Genomic DNA, 16,110 nt, shown 5'->3' on the forward strand with positions numbered 1-16,110 from the left:
TATGGTAACGGAGCAGAGGACGTACCTTCTGGAGATACAAGATCATCCCTCTTAGAACCGCATAGAACTTCTTCCAACCGCGGCGACCCCTCGGGGCTGGGGGAGCGGACAAGGGGATAAAAAAAACTCTTCGGTTAAATAACTTTTGTATTACCTTTATTGAGAATTTGGTAACAAAAGTCAACCTTGTGTGAGTGTGTGTGTTTATAGATGAACTCACTGCGTTTGCCATCCATGTCAGCGTGGCTCTTGCGGGTCAGCACTCCGTGTTTGTAGGTGACGGCGTTCAAGAGAATAGGGATTGCAATGAAAGGGTTATTGCCGTCCGTTACCCTGGTAACACGTTTACACCCGCCCTCGCATTGCTCCTCCACCAGCTCTGACAGGCTCTTCCTCAGCTCTTCCTCCTCGCTGCAGATTCACAAACACTCATTCAGATAAACCTAAGTAGCACATATTCAAAGGTGCTTACTGCTGAAAACTTGCAAAGGCCAAAGACTTTTCCTGTTGATAAACAAAATGCTATACTCACACTGCCCACTCAAGCTTCTCATTCTTGATTGAGTTATATAAAACCTGTGTAGACGAAGCAATAATTAATTGTTAATTTGAATATGTAGAGACAAACAAAGGGTGAAGGTGACCGATTTTGCTTTAGCCGTGTTCTCTCAAGAAGAGATCTGTACCTTTAATAAGTCTTTGGGAAAGTCTTTGCCGTTGTTGAGGCCGTCTAGGTTACTGATAAACTGTTGGCAGGACATCTTCTTCCCAATGTTCTGAGGCAAGGAGAAACCAACAAACAAAACAATCACTTATGGTAAATGGTCTGTATTTATATAACGCTTTTCTAGTCTTGATGACCACTCAAAGCACTTTACAGTACAGTTTTGCCATTCATCCATTATCACACACATTCACACAGTGCATCTAGGTACAGCCCTTTCTCTATCATACAACACTCACACACTGCAGGCAGAGCCGCCAGGGGCAATTTGGGGGTCAGTATCTTGCCCAAGGACACTTTGGCATGTGGAATGAGACTGAGATTGAACCTCCAAACTTCTGGTTTGTGGAGGCTTAGGACACTTCAACGTAAAGATTAAATTTCACTTTTGCCTTGAATGTTTTGAGTGCACATGCAGCAAAATTGATAATTTTTTTGCTTGGCACAATATTCACAGACATTGACAAATTCCAGCACCTGATGATTTCAGCCCTTATATCTGCAGTGACCTGGATGCAGTTTTGCAACCGTCCACTGAATGGCGCTCATATGCTGCTGGAGGTCTAATAGTAGTGGTGGTGGGTGAGGTTGGGCCTCAGTTTGAGCTTTGTTAGTATCAGATTTCCACACCTTTCTTTGTGTTTTAGCCTCTAATTATGATGCATCTAATTATAATGCATCATTAGAGGGATGTATTACTGCGTCTTTCTGCATGAAGCAGCTCTTTAACCTTAACAAACAACAGACGTGGAACTGAAACTGATTTGATTCACCCCTCATAGAAAAACATTTATTTGGTCTGTGGCCTTATTATTCACATTTTCCTCTGATGAGGCCACGTTACAGCTCTTTTCTAGGAAAATTACAAAACACCCAAAATATTTCAGTTTATAACCACAAACATGTAACAGCTTTATTTTATTTGAATGAACTACTCAGTTAAATTAATTTATGTAAAGGCTGCAGGACAGTGTACTCTTAATATATACCAATTACTCATGGTATAAAATGAGGATTTCTATAACCCATAGGAGATTCTTGACTACTGCATTAGTGTCTGTAAACTATTCCTTAAATAAGCGGACTGATCGATAAATCGTAGGAGACGTGTGAGAGAGAGATAGGACGTTTGCTGGTCAGTGAAAGCCCGTTTAGAGAATTCTCCGTTGGTTCACTCTATTGAGGATTCTCCTCGCTTTCTTTGCTGTAGCTAGCGTTAGCTGTAAGTGGGTAAAGCTTAAGATAGCGATGCATAACCTTAAAATGTATGTTACGTTATCTGCTTTATGGCAGCGTTACATATATTGCAGCTGATGGTTTTATCTTATATTTCCAAACTGTTGATTTTAGCCGGGCATCTGAATCTGGTCGTACAACCATGTTTCATTGTGGCTCCTGCTCTATCAACATGTCTGCTGCTTTAGCACACACACTTCAGTGATAAGGTCAAGCATGACAACTATGACTTGTCAAATGCCTGCGCCCCCTGCAGCAGATTTGTTGTTGGCTGCTTCATTACTGCACCGTGCTAAACCCACAGATGAACAACTAGTCTACAATGAAGCACTTCGTCGACTAGTTGAGTAATCTGTGAAACCCCCAAAACCCTATATCATGAAATTAATGTTTTTTATTATTATTATTATTATTAGTAGTAGTAGTAGTAATAGTAGTATTATAATAATAATTTACAATTTAGGTACCAATACTGCAATTAATTTTTACATCGGTAAACTCAGCAACTGAACATTAAAAATATTTATACACCCAAATGTTTCTGTCACTGAATAACAATGATTAAAAATGAATGTAAGTGTATTCTTCATTTAAAGGTATGACTTAAATGCTGTTGTTACTGACAGGAGGAGAAACAGATGTTAGGACTATAGGTATACTTACCACCTGCAGGGGCAGACAGAGACCAGGGGCCAGATTTGGTTAGCAGGGGGAAGGGTTTGAAAAGGAGGGAAGGGAAATTGAAAAGAGAGACAGGATATTAGTTAGAGGAGGGACATTCTCTAGAAGTACTACTGAGCGGGAGGGTCGAGGAAAAGCCAGAGAGCAGGACCAATGATACTGTGGAGTGTTGTGTTGCCCAGACCACAGTGCTCCAGTTTAAAACTGAACAGATGAGACTATTTGAGGAGAGAAGAGACAGAAACAGGTCAGAAAGTAGGCCGCAGAAGGGAGAGGGATAGAGAGTGACAGAGGAAAGGGTAGACAGAGAGAGAGGGAAAGAACATGGATGAGTGGAATGAACGAAAAGAAGTGGTGAATGGAGTAATGCCGACTCTTACAAAGAACTGTCTTAATGTGATGTTTTATGTGCAGATTAGAAAACAAGGAGACCTGCTGAATTAAAAAGATAAAGAAGTTCAGTACGTACATGTCCATGTAGGTCAGTGTTAAGCAGCATGAGAGCACAGGTTAATGTGTGGGCTCCATCTGCAGAGGGAAATGGTCGAGGTCCGTTAAATGTCATACTGCACACACGCACGCACGCACACACACACACACACAAACGCGGAAATGCAATGCCGCTTTAAATACATTCACATGTTTAAGACACACATGCTTCATTCAATATAATGAACAATGAAAAATAAGCACTTTCTAAAAGGGGCTTACAATAAAATAAAGGTGTAATAATCAGAACTTGAGCATTAACGGAGCAACGTTTTTGGAAATACAAAATTGTGTGCGACAAATTGTGACAAACATTGTGTAAAGGAATAAGCTACTACTTTGGTGTCATTTGATCACCAGGTGCTAAAGTAAATGCATAAGCAAAAATAAAAGTAAAATGGTTTTATAAATATCCTGATCATATGAGTTGCAAACTTCCAAAAAGGAAAATAACTGGTGCAACCTGCACATTTATCTTGTTGGTCAAATTACCTTAGAATATTCAGACTCATTACATTTATAAAATCTGTAATGAGGCTTTTCAGTCTTCAATATTTATTATTACAACTATCTAAGGCCTCCAGGATCAAATGTCAAAGCTAAGTCAATGTAAACACACATGACAATAGTTTATAATAATGCTATTACTCTGCTGATGCACATAAATACAGGTCCAGCATCTCACGCTCATGGACGCACACAGCACCACTGCTGAATAGAAGTCCTAGTGGAAACACTGGACATGAAGTTCATGTCATCACTAAAACCCTTCATGCTAAAATAGTCAGATTTGGTGCATTTTTATTATTTAAGGTTTATGCATCATCACCCTCACTGCTCTGACCTTCTGAGGAGGATGTATGTGGGTTGCAGAGGCAGAAGCGTTTGGAGAAGTGGACCAGGACCCTCTCTCTCTCCTGGGTCTCTCCCATCAGTGGAAAGGCCTTTAAGAAGTTTCTGTCACATAAACAACAACACAAGGTCAAATGTTTCCCAGTAATGCATCTCATACATGACTTTATCAAAGTAAATGAGATCTGTGGACAATTGATCTAACAGCTTTGTTATAGACATTATGAAATATTGTACTCAGAGAAAAATAGCAACAGCTGCTGTAGTTTACTGCTGTAAGGTGATTGAATAATATGTCTTTTTGTCGCTGTGTTTAAGGTTTGCTGTTGAAATCCCATTGCACTTTTGTTATACATCACTATATCTTCTGTTACCCATGTCATTCCATGTAAATAATATATTTTGGGCATTTGAATGTTTGGTTGGATAAAAAGACTTGTGAACACATCCTCTTGCGCAGGTTCGTTTTTTTATTTACTAGACTGAACAACGAATGGATTCATCAATAATACATCTTAAATGATGCAAACACTCCCTCCCGCAGTTTTAAAATTAATTTGAAGAAATAAATGTAATGATTAAAAGAAATTCTCAGAGAACTAAAGTTGTAAACTGTGCAAGAAAAACTCTAACTTGCTTTAATGTGCATTATTAAAATGGTTTTACAGTAGGCCTTTCACTATAACAAATTTTGTTGGACAGTATTATGTTCCAGAAACTATTGCAATAAATGTTATTGTTAAATGTTGTTGATATAATAATATTATAGCATAATCATGCAAGTTCATCCTTTGAAAGAACAATTAACTTAATTATAAAGAATATTCAGTCTAAAATTTGAACGAGAATTAAAAATATTAAAATATCCTGAATAAATAAAAAAGATAAACCACACATAAACAAAACAGTAAATAAAATTGACCCTCTGGCTCTATGTTACTTTCTCAGTGAACAGGATAGGATGATTATGATTTACAAGAGCTTTGAATTGTATTAGGTTAGTATTCAGGTCCTATTAACGTGTGATTACTGTTGGTGTTTATTGTTTCTGTGTGAAGTGAGCAGGGGAGTGGAGCGAGGACACTCAGGGACTCTGACATGGCACAAACCAACCGCTGACTTCTGCTCTCATACTGAAGCAGTGGCACAATTCGTTTTGTATAAGCTGTCTGTCGTGGAAACTCTGTATTCAAACTTTTTGTCTCCACTGTTCGACATACACCCCCTGGTTCACCGCCTCTTCTCCCTCATCCCTGCTTCACTGTTCGTGTGTGAGTGAGAGGGGGCGGGGCTAGCCTGTGCGTGTGAGTGTAAACTTTGCAGAGGAGATGAGATGAGGAAGCGACACGACTCGATCAAATACAGAGACACACCAGCTAAATGTTTGGCGCACCGTTGCGACAAAGGAAATTTTTTTGTTGCACTTCTATCTACAATATTACAAATTACACACACACATAGCTGACCCACTCACGATGTATACCTCCCACCCACACTTTTCTGTTCTGTCCCTCATTTCTTCAGAAACCTCACAACTGACCATTCTTTGTGATAAATGGCACAATGTCGTACACAGTACACACACACAAGTTGAAAGCAATACCAATCACACTGTCACGTCTAGTATTAAACAAACATTGGTGGAAATTCCAACAACACAGAAACAAATGCAGGACTTTGAGTATGTTTCGTGTTACTTTTTGAACAGCTTGCAGTCTGATGTGTACACATGTTGACACCCTGGCACTGAGGGCAGCAGTTTGAAACAGCAAAATGTCAGGTACGAGGCAGTGATTCACTCCGCAGCTGTCAGCCGGCTAACTGTTCTCGACACAGCCGCTGGATTAGCACACAGCTAATGCCTCGTGAAGAGGGACTCACACGCGTCTGTATGGACGTATAAGTCACACTCATCGCTACCATGTGCTGACTGTGATTTACCCTTTTTTATATACAGTGTATGGCTTTACCTCAGGGCTCGATCCAGCGACATGCCAGAGAGATCAAAGAAACTCAGGTACTCTGAAGCCACCAATTGGCTGAATTCATTACTGCAAAGGGAGAGAGAGAAAGAGAAAGAGAAAGAGAGAGACAGAGAGAAAGAGAAAGAGAAAGAGAGAGAGAGAGAGAAAGAGAAAGAGAAAGAGAGAGAGAGAGAGAGAGAGAGAAAGAGAAAGAGAAAGAGAAAGAGAGAGAGAGAGAGAGACATCAGCACATCAACGTGGCAGTGACGAGGTATGATAGTGTTACATAAATGTTTTTTGACACCTCTTTAGAGATTAAGCATATTCTGATCACGTGTTTGTATCATTTTACATGGGATCTATACATCCCTTCGTGTGAGTCTTTGGGTCTCATATATATTGAACAGCTACGTAAAAATTAAACATGTTCTCCAGTTTCTGATGAATTCTCAGTCTATTAGCAGACAATGTGCTCTTGTGTTTCTGTGCGTGTGTGTGCATGCTCACTTCTTGCCCAGGTGTCTGGCCACGTCACAGCGTTTGAAGCCCTCGAGGTGATAGAGGCGCTTGGCAAGCCTCTTGGCGGCTTCATAGTCGGCTCGGCAGCCATTGGCCAGAGTGTCGGTGCTGCCGCGCTCCAAATGATCCAGACTGCCCAAATCACACTCCTCCGAGTCAGACAGGACGTCTGTGAGGCTGGCATCACTAGAGGAAGGGGACATACAGACAAACAGACATACACAAACACACACAAATAAGCAAGGTGCCCAGGTTAATGAATAGAGCACATGTCTGAATTTAGAAGAGGAAACTGAACTGCTGAGAGTGGAACTCAATCATATAAACATATGTTCACATACACACGAACAAAAGTAGAATGAGCTTTAAATCCCTTGTTTTGACACTGACCCACTTTCACTTAATGTCCTGCTTTAATGCAGTGGAACTGATTATTATAATGCTGACGCAGATTTCACCTGCCGCAATCTCACACTGTTAACCTCCAACATGATCTGAATTTAAGTACTGTGATATAAAAACTAATCGCTCCTTTCTTCTCTTCCATCCCCCTATTTCACGCAAATGTCACTGAGAAGTTGAGGCATAAGCTTTTCATTTTTAAGGTCCCAAATAACGGTCTCTCTCTCTCTCTCTGGCTTCAACAACTCCTATATATCTCCCCCCAAGCAAATCACCCAACCTTTTACAGAACAAGTAAATTGTTTGTTTCATGCTCATTGACTATAACTGGATTGCAATGGGTGTATCTGTGTGAGTAAGCAGCAGGGTGTTTCTATAAAAGACTGAACAATTCTATCATCCCAGCAGGATTAGTTAAGGTTAAAGAAAAGAGAAATTCAGTCTCCAGACAGTTGAGGACATGAGAGTGAGCGTCCAGCTCCCACTGCCAAGTAATGACTTGCACAGTCTGCATGAATTGACAGATGTTCTCGAACACTTTGTACTTTAAGATATAATGTCTAACTTTGACACTGCAACTGTTGTCAATATACACAGCAATGTCTCAAAGTGAAATGCATTATAAAGTTGTTCAATACACGGAATTATAAACAACTAGTGATGATTATGTAAACAGCCTCTGTCCAGGTTCTTTCCTGCTTCACCAGATTTCCAACAGCTGCCATAAATGTTATTTTAAAGCACTTTCTAACATGAATAGAAAATCACTTTTGATTCCACTTGCTCTCTTACCTGAATAGAAACTAAAATGACACTCAGTAGAGTTCATACCTTGGCCAAGGCCCAATGTTGAAAAACATCCTATGTTGCAATGTTAAAGAAAGTGAAAGAAATTCCTAGATCCCACCCTGATCCAGATCCACACCAAAGATGTCATGTGTTCTGCCCTGACCCATACTACATCCTTCCACCAAGTGTCATGGTAATCCATGCAGTAGTTTTGGTGTAATCCTGCTGACTAATAAACAAACAAATGCTTTTTTTAGAAAAACTATTTTTAGAATTAGGATCTTCATTAAGTTGTGAGACTAAAGGGAAGTAGATAACAAACTATTGAATCAGCAGTGGCCTACATGCTCTGACCATCGACTGGATATAAAGACACACAACGTGACTGCTCCCTCAATGTGAAGTGGAAAAATCTCAGTCGCCACCTGGTGGCTTGCATTAATTAGTTATTTGAGGCCATATAAACTGACTGAACGGTCAAGTGCGTGTATCGGCACAACCTCCCTACATCCTCCACTAACTACTGCAAAGACTCTGGCTCTAAATGCACGAGATGGCAGTGTTCAAATCTGGGATATTTTGGTTTCATCTCTGAATAGTAACAGGAAGTGGAAATGCATCGTGTATCTATGGTTGTGACTTTAAGTCTCTAGTATGGGTCAAGCCTCAAAAACTATAGATCCTACATTTCCCATAATGCAACCATATTGTATTAGATCCACCCTGATTAGAAAATGCTCACATGGTTCAAATCCTGCAGTCACACATGCTTTGTGTGATATATTTGAAATATAAAGCCCCAACTGAGCCAAACCCTGACAGTAACAACATGAGCAGGGTCATTTTCTCAAAACACAAAAATCAGAGCCACAGGAGGCATTATACGGTACAACTTTTTTCACTGGCTGAGTAGTACTAATCTTCCTGTTACAACTAGTGAAATGGCCCTTTAACATAGAGAAACTAGAATAGCACTCATAAGAGCTCATACCTCCGCCAAGACCCAACAGTCCCCTTAAATTCATTCAAGCAGCACCACATCCTTCCACCATGTTTCCTTTCCAGTAGTTTTGGGCAAATACAAATGGACAGGGGTGAAAACCTCCTCGGCGGAGCTAATAAGGCCGTGTGGCAGTGTGGCACTAAAGGACACAGTCCAATGAACCGTCTGATCAGAACGAGGACTCACGCTCTCCCATAACTGTTTAAGTGCCATCAACAGAACATAGAAGATCGATGCAGAGCATTAATTAGATCCCTACTTATTTATTTATGACTTAGTAAGGAGGTTCGATGAAGTCGTGTGAGCTGCGTCCGCTGCTCTGCATCACAAATGGTTTTGCCTTCAGTAGGAAGTTAATTAGAATTTTTTATTTAGACCTTAAATCCTTATTGCAGAGGGTTTGTTTTTGATTACAAGGTTAAATGTTCTAGTACTTCTGTCACTTCACTTTCTGTGAAGCGAGCAACGTTTTTTAGCCTAAATTGGTCATATATTGTATTTATGATTAAAATTCATTCTTTGAATTTTATTTACACATTCATGCCAATCAGCTGCTAAAGAAATATCACGTAAACAAAAAGGGTAAAAAAAAATTACAGAATTAAGATTAACTCTTTTCTTGTACAACTCAGCAAATATCCCCAAAAAAGTGGTAAATTTGTTTGTTATATTTCTGTAAAAAGCACATACTCATTCACTTCCATCAGTCTAAATGCCATTTCCCCGTTTGTCTTATCTGTGTGTGCATCTGTGTGTCTCCGTCAGCAATCCCACCAGATGATTCAGATGTTTTTTGCATAATTTGATCAGCCCAATTGCATTACCCTCGCAAATTCAATACATTACACGCTTCCGTTGTAAGGAGTTTGCTGGTTACCATGGATACAGCGGAAGCCAAGGTGCCCTGTGCTACAATTACAAAGAATGACAGTCGAGTACTCCGATGCTGTTATTCACAGACTGGTGTGACAAAACAAAAAGCTGCAAATAAACAAAACACACAAAAAACTGTCAGTTTTCATGGTCAGGAGTCAGGCCCCTGCCTTCACATGCTGAATGGCTGACTATGCACAACATCCTTACAGCTGACCTCTTCAAAGGGCCCTGCTTCCCCTGCTCTAGGCAAGGTTACACTTCCCTGTCTTGGCTGATTCATTAGCTTCTCAGAATTACTCTTCATCTGGCCCCTGACCTTGGAGCAATTTGCCCTGGGACACCCCATAATGTGCTTCTGCCACCATCAACCCAGGTCCCATGGTCAGATGGACAGGTAAACACCTCAACTGTGATGAGGTGGGTCATGCAAACTCCTCCACCTTATTGTGGCTGAGCACTGCTGCCAAGAATGACAACCAGACTGAAGTTAAGAGTCAAGGGAAAGCTGGTTGATTTGCAGCGTACCAGGGCTGATCCTCAGGGACAGGGTGGGGGGCTTGTACTGTATATCCGGAAGGAGTAAACTCATTGCTTTTTGGTTGGGAGAAGGAGCCAGCTGAGATGGTCTCGGGATCTGATTAAGATGCTTCCTGTACAGTTCCCACCAGAGGTCTTCTGGACACGTCCCACAGAGAGGAGAACCCTGGGCAGTACCATAACATGCTCAATGGACTGCATATCCCACATAATCTGGGTAAAAGACGCAGGATCCCCCTCGAGACCCAGACAAGAATGGAAAAATTGATGGACAGGAATATAGCCTGTACATGTTACACAAATGCCCGCCACATACATGCATAAATAAAATGAGTCAGGGGTGAACCATCAAAACAATATCTGGCTGTGTCTGCAGTGAAATTGCTTTCACTTGTCTGACTGTATTAATTCACTAGACTTCGGAGAGGCCTCATAAATCATTCAAATCTCATATCAGTCACGAGGCTAAAACGTTGCTGGGCTCCCCCGACGCTCCCCCACCCGTCTGGTAGAAACAGAATATACACACAAACATACACACACTATGAAACACAAACACAAAATTATAGTGAGAGAGACACAATATGAAGTGTCAGTTATCTAGAGAGAGCTTTTTGTGCCAAGATACTTGGCGTTACTGACGGCCAAGTGGCACACAGTAAATCTTTTTGTCCATCCAAAGGCGCAATTCTATATCCCCAGGCCACACACTGCCGCCGCCGCTGTGACCACTGTCTGTGTGCGCCAGTGTGTCAGAGATTGGCAGCATGATAGTGCATGCCAGTGAGTCACGTGCTAATCTCTTTAGCTGTTCACCAACCACACCTACAAGGTGTGGTTGGTGGTCTTGCATGCGAGGTGTGTGTCTGTGTGTGTGTGTGTGTGTGTGTGTGTGTGTGTGTGTGTGTGTGTGTGTGTGTGTGTTTGTGTGTGTGTGTGTGTGTGTGTAGGGGAGGGTCTCAGTGGCATTGGCTGCAAGTGTAATCAACAATTATGGGATTATCTGGATTATGAAACTCTGTTAGATCACAGATGTTTCTTTCATTTTCGTAAACACTGATCCGCAGCCAACAGAGTACAGTAGACATAGTTTCGAAACACAAACATTCAGTGGAGGAACTTCATGTTTGTCAGTTTTTAAGTCGTGTTATCTGCTGCGGCCTGTACATACAATCAACACAAAAACACTGTTGCGACACTGGACGGTAAATGTAAAATAAGACAAATACAGTGACAAAATCTGACTCTGACTTACATTCAACTAGTGTTCTGATCATTGCACCAACTATGTCCGTTAACTGATGGTCAACCAATCACATTAACAGCACATTTAGGTTTTTGCATCTTCTTTGGGGTCTTTTTTGTTTGAGAGCTGTTGACAGTGATGATAGGCAAGGCCAAACTGTACTTTATAGACATACTGTCTTCAAAACTGCTAGTTGCAGTTCAAAATATTCAAGATCCTTATAAAAAGTAGTAGTTTGTGAGCAATGAGGCAATTTCTAGGTTGAGTATTGCTACAAATCCATATTAGAGCTGAAACAATAACTGACTACTATATAAGTTCTTCAACAGTAAATTAATAAGAAACTATTTTGTATACATACAATTATACATTCATACATATTCTCAAAATCAAAGATTGTACTTATCTGTTTTAAATCCTTATAAACTGAATATGTTTGGGTTTTCAGAATATAGTCATTGTAAGCACAGAATACAACATTAGGGGTGCTTCTCTTTGGTGAATTAAAAAAAACATATAAAAGTAAATTACACAGAGGATTTAATAAAGTTAATAAAACCTAATAAATAATATAATGTTATATTTGTCATTTGAACTATTGGTTGGACATAAACAGTTTTAAGACATCGCCTTGAGCTTTAAGAGCTTGTGATGGGTACTAGTCTTTATTTTCTGACATTTCATGAACTCACCAATTACGTTTATGTTCATAGAATAGATTAATCACAAAAACAACTGAATAAGTGATACTCTAAATAATTGCTAGTTGCACCCCTAACCTCTGTATCACTTTGTAGTACAGGTAGTGCTGGCTGACCTATGAATCCCATAACTCATTATTACATGCAATACAATCCAATAAATACAGATAAAGATATGAAGAAATCAAGATAGGATGGAATGTCTTGCTGCTACTACTCTTTGTAGGATATTTTTCTGTTTTTATTAGATGCTTATATTTTTCTATATTTTAAAAAAATATCCGTCTCTTACAATTCCATTATATCAAAGTATAGTGACAGTTAAGATCTTTGATTCTGAAATGTATGGTACATTTACGGTAGAGTTTACATTTTCTTTAAATCCTCAGCAGTGATTGACAAGAACGTTCTTTTTATGGATACATCAAATGACATTTTTGTAAAACAAAACGATGTACTTTTAACCAACTATTTTTTTTTTTTTTTTACAAAAGGTTAAAGTCCCTACAGAAATATTACAGAAGTACCATGTTGATTTTCCTCAGAGTAAAGTTACAGCTGCCTCACTATTTCCATTTTGCCACGCAGCATTACATTAATGTTCCCACCCATTGGACGCGAAACCTACAACAACCTCTGGTGTGAGGACGTGTAACACTCACAGGAGATCCAGCAGAAAGTCGAAGTGAACGTCATATTCCTGTTTCCACATGATCGTCTCTCAGGATCTTGGATCAGCGGTCGAATGCGCGCTACGGACCCACCGCCTCATCATCCAGCTGCCGCTAAAGTCTGCATCGCTCCGGTCTGTTACTTCACCTCGGGCCCTGTCTGACTTCTACAAAGCGGAAATCAACTCATCGTGTAATTGCAGCCAATAAACGATGGTGATGATCGATCGGAGTGCTGCGTTAATCCGCCACAGCGTCAACAGGCAGGAGCGTGGAGTTATTTTCCTTGAAGTTTGTTGGCTGTGTGAACGCTCCTCGCAGGAGAGGATGTCAGGGGCGGAGCGACTTTTTCCTGATGAATTAGTTCGTAGTGGTGGCTTCACAATGGCCCTGTGTGTCCCAGCCAACAGCACTTCCTCTGGGTTAAAGTGAGGGGCTGCGAGCCTGCAGATCAGGTCAATATCAACGGGACGTTTCCTGACGTTCCCTCAACAGGCTGCTTTCTCCAGGCGTCACTGCATGAGCCTATTTCTGTGCATCATTGAAATGTATTCATTCAACATGCCTCACAAGATACAGATGTAGACCATAGGTATATAAAGATGGACGACACGAGTGCTCCCTAAAAGTGAAGCCAAAGCCTTTTAAACCGCCCCCTGGTGGCTAGCTGCAATATAGGTCATAAATCCCACCTCCCCCACATTATGCCTGTTCTACAGTCAAACACGGGTGATTTAAACGTGGGTTAACTCGATTAAAAAAAGGGGCCATCTGGGTTTGTCTTTCTGTTTTTGTTCCTGGTGAGTCATGTTTGATGTCATGAACACACCGGGAACTGGTACTGGTACACAAGGTGTGGCGTCAACACCTAAACGTTCAAAATAAATAAAAAGAGGAAATTAGAGCATTCACGTTTCATCACTGCCGATCGAAGCCGGAGCTGATAAAAACCTGTGTCTACTGCAGAGTCATTTGACACGGAGCCGATTGTATGCATTCCCATTGCAGACAAAAGCCAGATGTTATTGGTGTTAGAGGGTTTTTTGACCAGTGGAAAAGGGTCTTTAGCGGTTCACATTAAATAACTTTTCTCCAAGATGATTTCTGTCATTTGTTTGTTTGTTTGGTTTTATTTAGTTATTTGACGCAATGGAAACAGGGTGAAATGTCATGATTGACAGCTAAGACTGACAGATTGGTCGAGTGCGTGTATCGTGTATACTCAGGTACCAAGTTCGTTCGTATCCGGGATATTTTGGTTTGATTTCTGGAAAGTGGAAGGAAGTGGAGACATGTCGTCCATCTTTATACACAGTCTGTGATATAGACCGGGTGAAGCTACCTTGCACTGTAAAAGACCAAACCACCTATTTTTAAAGAAAAGTTTAAACTATGCTCCAACAGAAAAAGCGTGCATGCAGCTGGAGGGTCAAAAGTACAACATTTAGTAGGTGGTGGATGAAAACTGAGACAAAGGTTTCATTGGGATATTCAGACCTCCGATGAGGTGTTCACTGCAACCTGATTAAAAGTCTGCAGATGATTAGGAGCAGACAACAATGACTATATTTCCTTGGCGGTAACAACACAGATCTTCAGTGATGAAATGAGACCACAATTCTCTCCTGAACGCTGGTCACACATCAGTGTTTTAACCTTTATCATTTGTAGACGGTGGACAGCAGAATTTATAAACCTGTACTTGCACAGATGTGATCTTCTCATAGCAGCCAAACACAAGGGAAAAACTGATTCAGCCTCTGCAGTTACCCACAAGAGGACACACAAGACAGATGTTTTTTTGCATCCTATTAAAAGGAGTCCTTGTTTTGTGCTTCCCTGTCAGTCAGCCAGGCTTTCATGTTGCCAGATCTAGAGTCAGAAAGTAGTTGAAGTGGTCATCCAGATGTGTCATCTGCAGGAACTAATAAAGTCAATACAAACCAAGTCACGCAAGACAATTCACTACAGCAACAATCCTGTTTCTATACCTCCATAACAGACAGATATAGTGTCATTAAAGCTTTGTGGTGTAGCTGATCATGCACCTCTTGTGTCAGTAAACTCACAAATTATGAACTGTTCTTTTAATGTTTTTTTTTATAATTGACAGACTGCCATCAGTGTATCCATTTCATTCTTTACAAGGTGCCACTATTCATAAAATCTCACTTCCTCAGAACTTATTCAGTGGTAAAACCTACTTTATGTTATTATGTAACCTTATATTACAGCTATAATGCCTAATTTGGGGAGAGAATTTAAATTCAAAATACATAAATGTAATTATTTTTGTTATATGTAGTTTTATTATTTACAGTCAATACCACTACTGATGTTTAAAATCAATTCATTTAAGATAAGTTAAGTATACTGCAGACATAAGGCTTGTCAAATAAATGTCTTTTTTTAATTTAGCCAGATACCACTAATCTTAAATATTCCAGTATAGTTTGCTTTCTCTCTGTCTTCTTATTGCACACATGCACACACACAAGGACCCCAAAAACCCCCACAAAGTGGCAGACAATAGACAATGGTGTCCTCTTTCAGCCGAGTGAGACAAATTGTGTTCAGGTGTGGGACTGAAACACTGAACACTGAACACAACATCTTGATCTGACAAAAATCTGCTACAGATTCATACAGCTAAACAAGAAAAGCATTCAAAATAAAATCAGATGCAAATGTTTTACAGAGTCTGGCTCAACTTCCACTGAACGCATACAGGAAGTGCTGACAGACGGCTCAGACAAGTGAACCCTGTGGTCTGAGGAGCCTCATTCAGCCAAAACAGTCATTGGAATATTAAGACAGTGGGATGTGTCATGAAACATTGAGTCGAGCTATAAATACACAGGGATAAATCTGTCAGTGCTGAAATTATTCAGTTGGTGTTTGTCTGTCTGTGGTTAGGGGGAAAAATGATGTGTATGTATTACTGCTTGTGATTCTGTGTGTGTGGGTGTGTGGGTGTGTGCGTGTGTGCGTGTGTGAGTCCATATCACTGCCGGAGTGAGAGCCAGGAGAGGATAATCTGCGGGATGTTTCAGCACCGTTATAGAACCACGCAAAGGGTTTTATTCCCACAGTGACATCCTGAAAGATGTGTTTGTGTGTGTGTGTGTGTGTGTGTGTGTGTGTGTGTGTGTGTGTGTGTGTGTGTGTGTGTGTGTGTGTGTGTGTGTGTGTGTGTGTGTGTGTGTGTGTGTGAGAGAGAGACAGAAAAAGAGAAACATCCAGAGTGTGAAACATAGATATGAAGAGCTCAGAATATCTGTGTCATTAAGCAAAGCATTAGGATGCATGAGTGTTATGCACAGTTTTGTTTACGCATGCATGCTGCTGGTCCATGTGTCCCTTTTTTCTCTGTGTGATTGCGTTTCTGCACTCGACAGTGTATATGAAAGAGATTAGTGC

At 40.5% G+C, this 16,110-nt stretch overlaps 1 protein-coding gene across 1 annotated transcript in view; it reads right to left on the reverse strand.

Annotated features, from left to right (window-relative positions):
• The window catches only part of psd2 (pleckstrin and Sec7 domain containing 2), a 35,615-nt gene that overhangs the window by 2,711 nt on the left and 16,794 nt on the right, over positions 1–16,110 (reverse strand). Inside the window, exons 4-11 of the mRNA XM_034598121.1 lie at positions 6,454–6,651; positions 5,953–6,033; positions 3,975–4,087; positions 3,111–3,169; positions 687–776; positions 533–576; positions 221–411; positions 26–96 (exon numbers count right to left, since the gene is read on the reverse strand). Of these exons, the coding sequence (XP_034454012.1) occupies positions 26–96; positions 221–411; positions 533–576; positions 687–776; positions 3,111–3,169; positions 3,975–4,087; positions 5,953–6,033; positions 6,454–6,651 (847 nt within the window). The remainder of the gene's footprint in view (positions 1–25; positions 97–220; positions 412–532; positions 577–686; positions 777–3,110; positions 3,170–3,974; positions 4,088–5,952; positions 6,034–6,453; positions 6,652–16,110) is intronic.

This window comes from Hippoglossus hippoglossus, chromosome 10, assembly GCF_009819705.1.
Source record: "Hippoglossus hippoglossus isolate fHipHip1 chromosome 10, fHipHip1.pri, whole genome shotgun sequence".
NCBI lineage: Eukaryota > Metazoa > Chordata > Actinopteri > Pleuronectiformes > Pleuronectidae > Hippoglossus > Hippoglossus hippoglossus.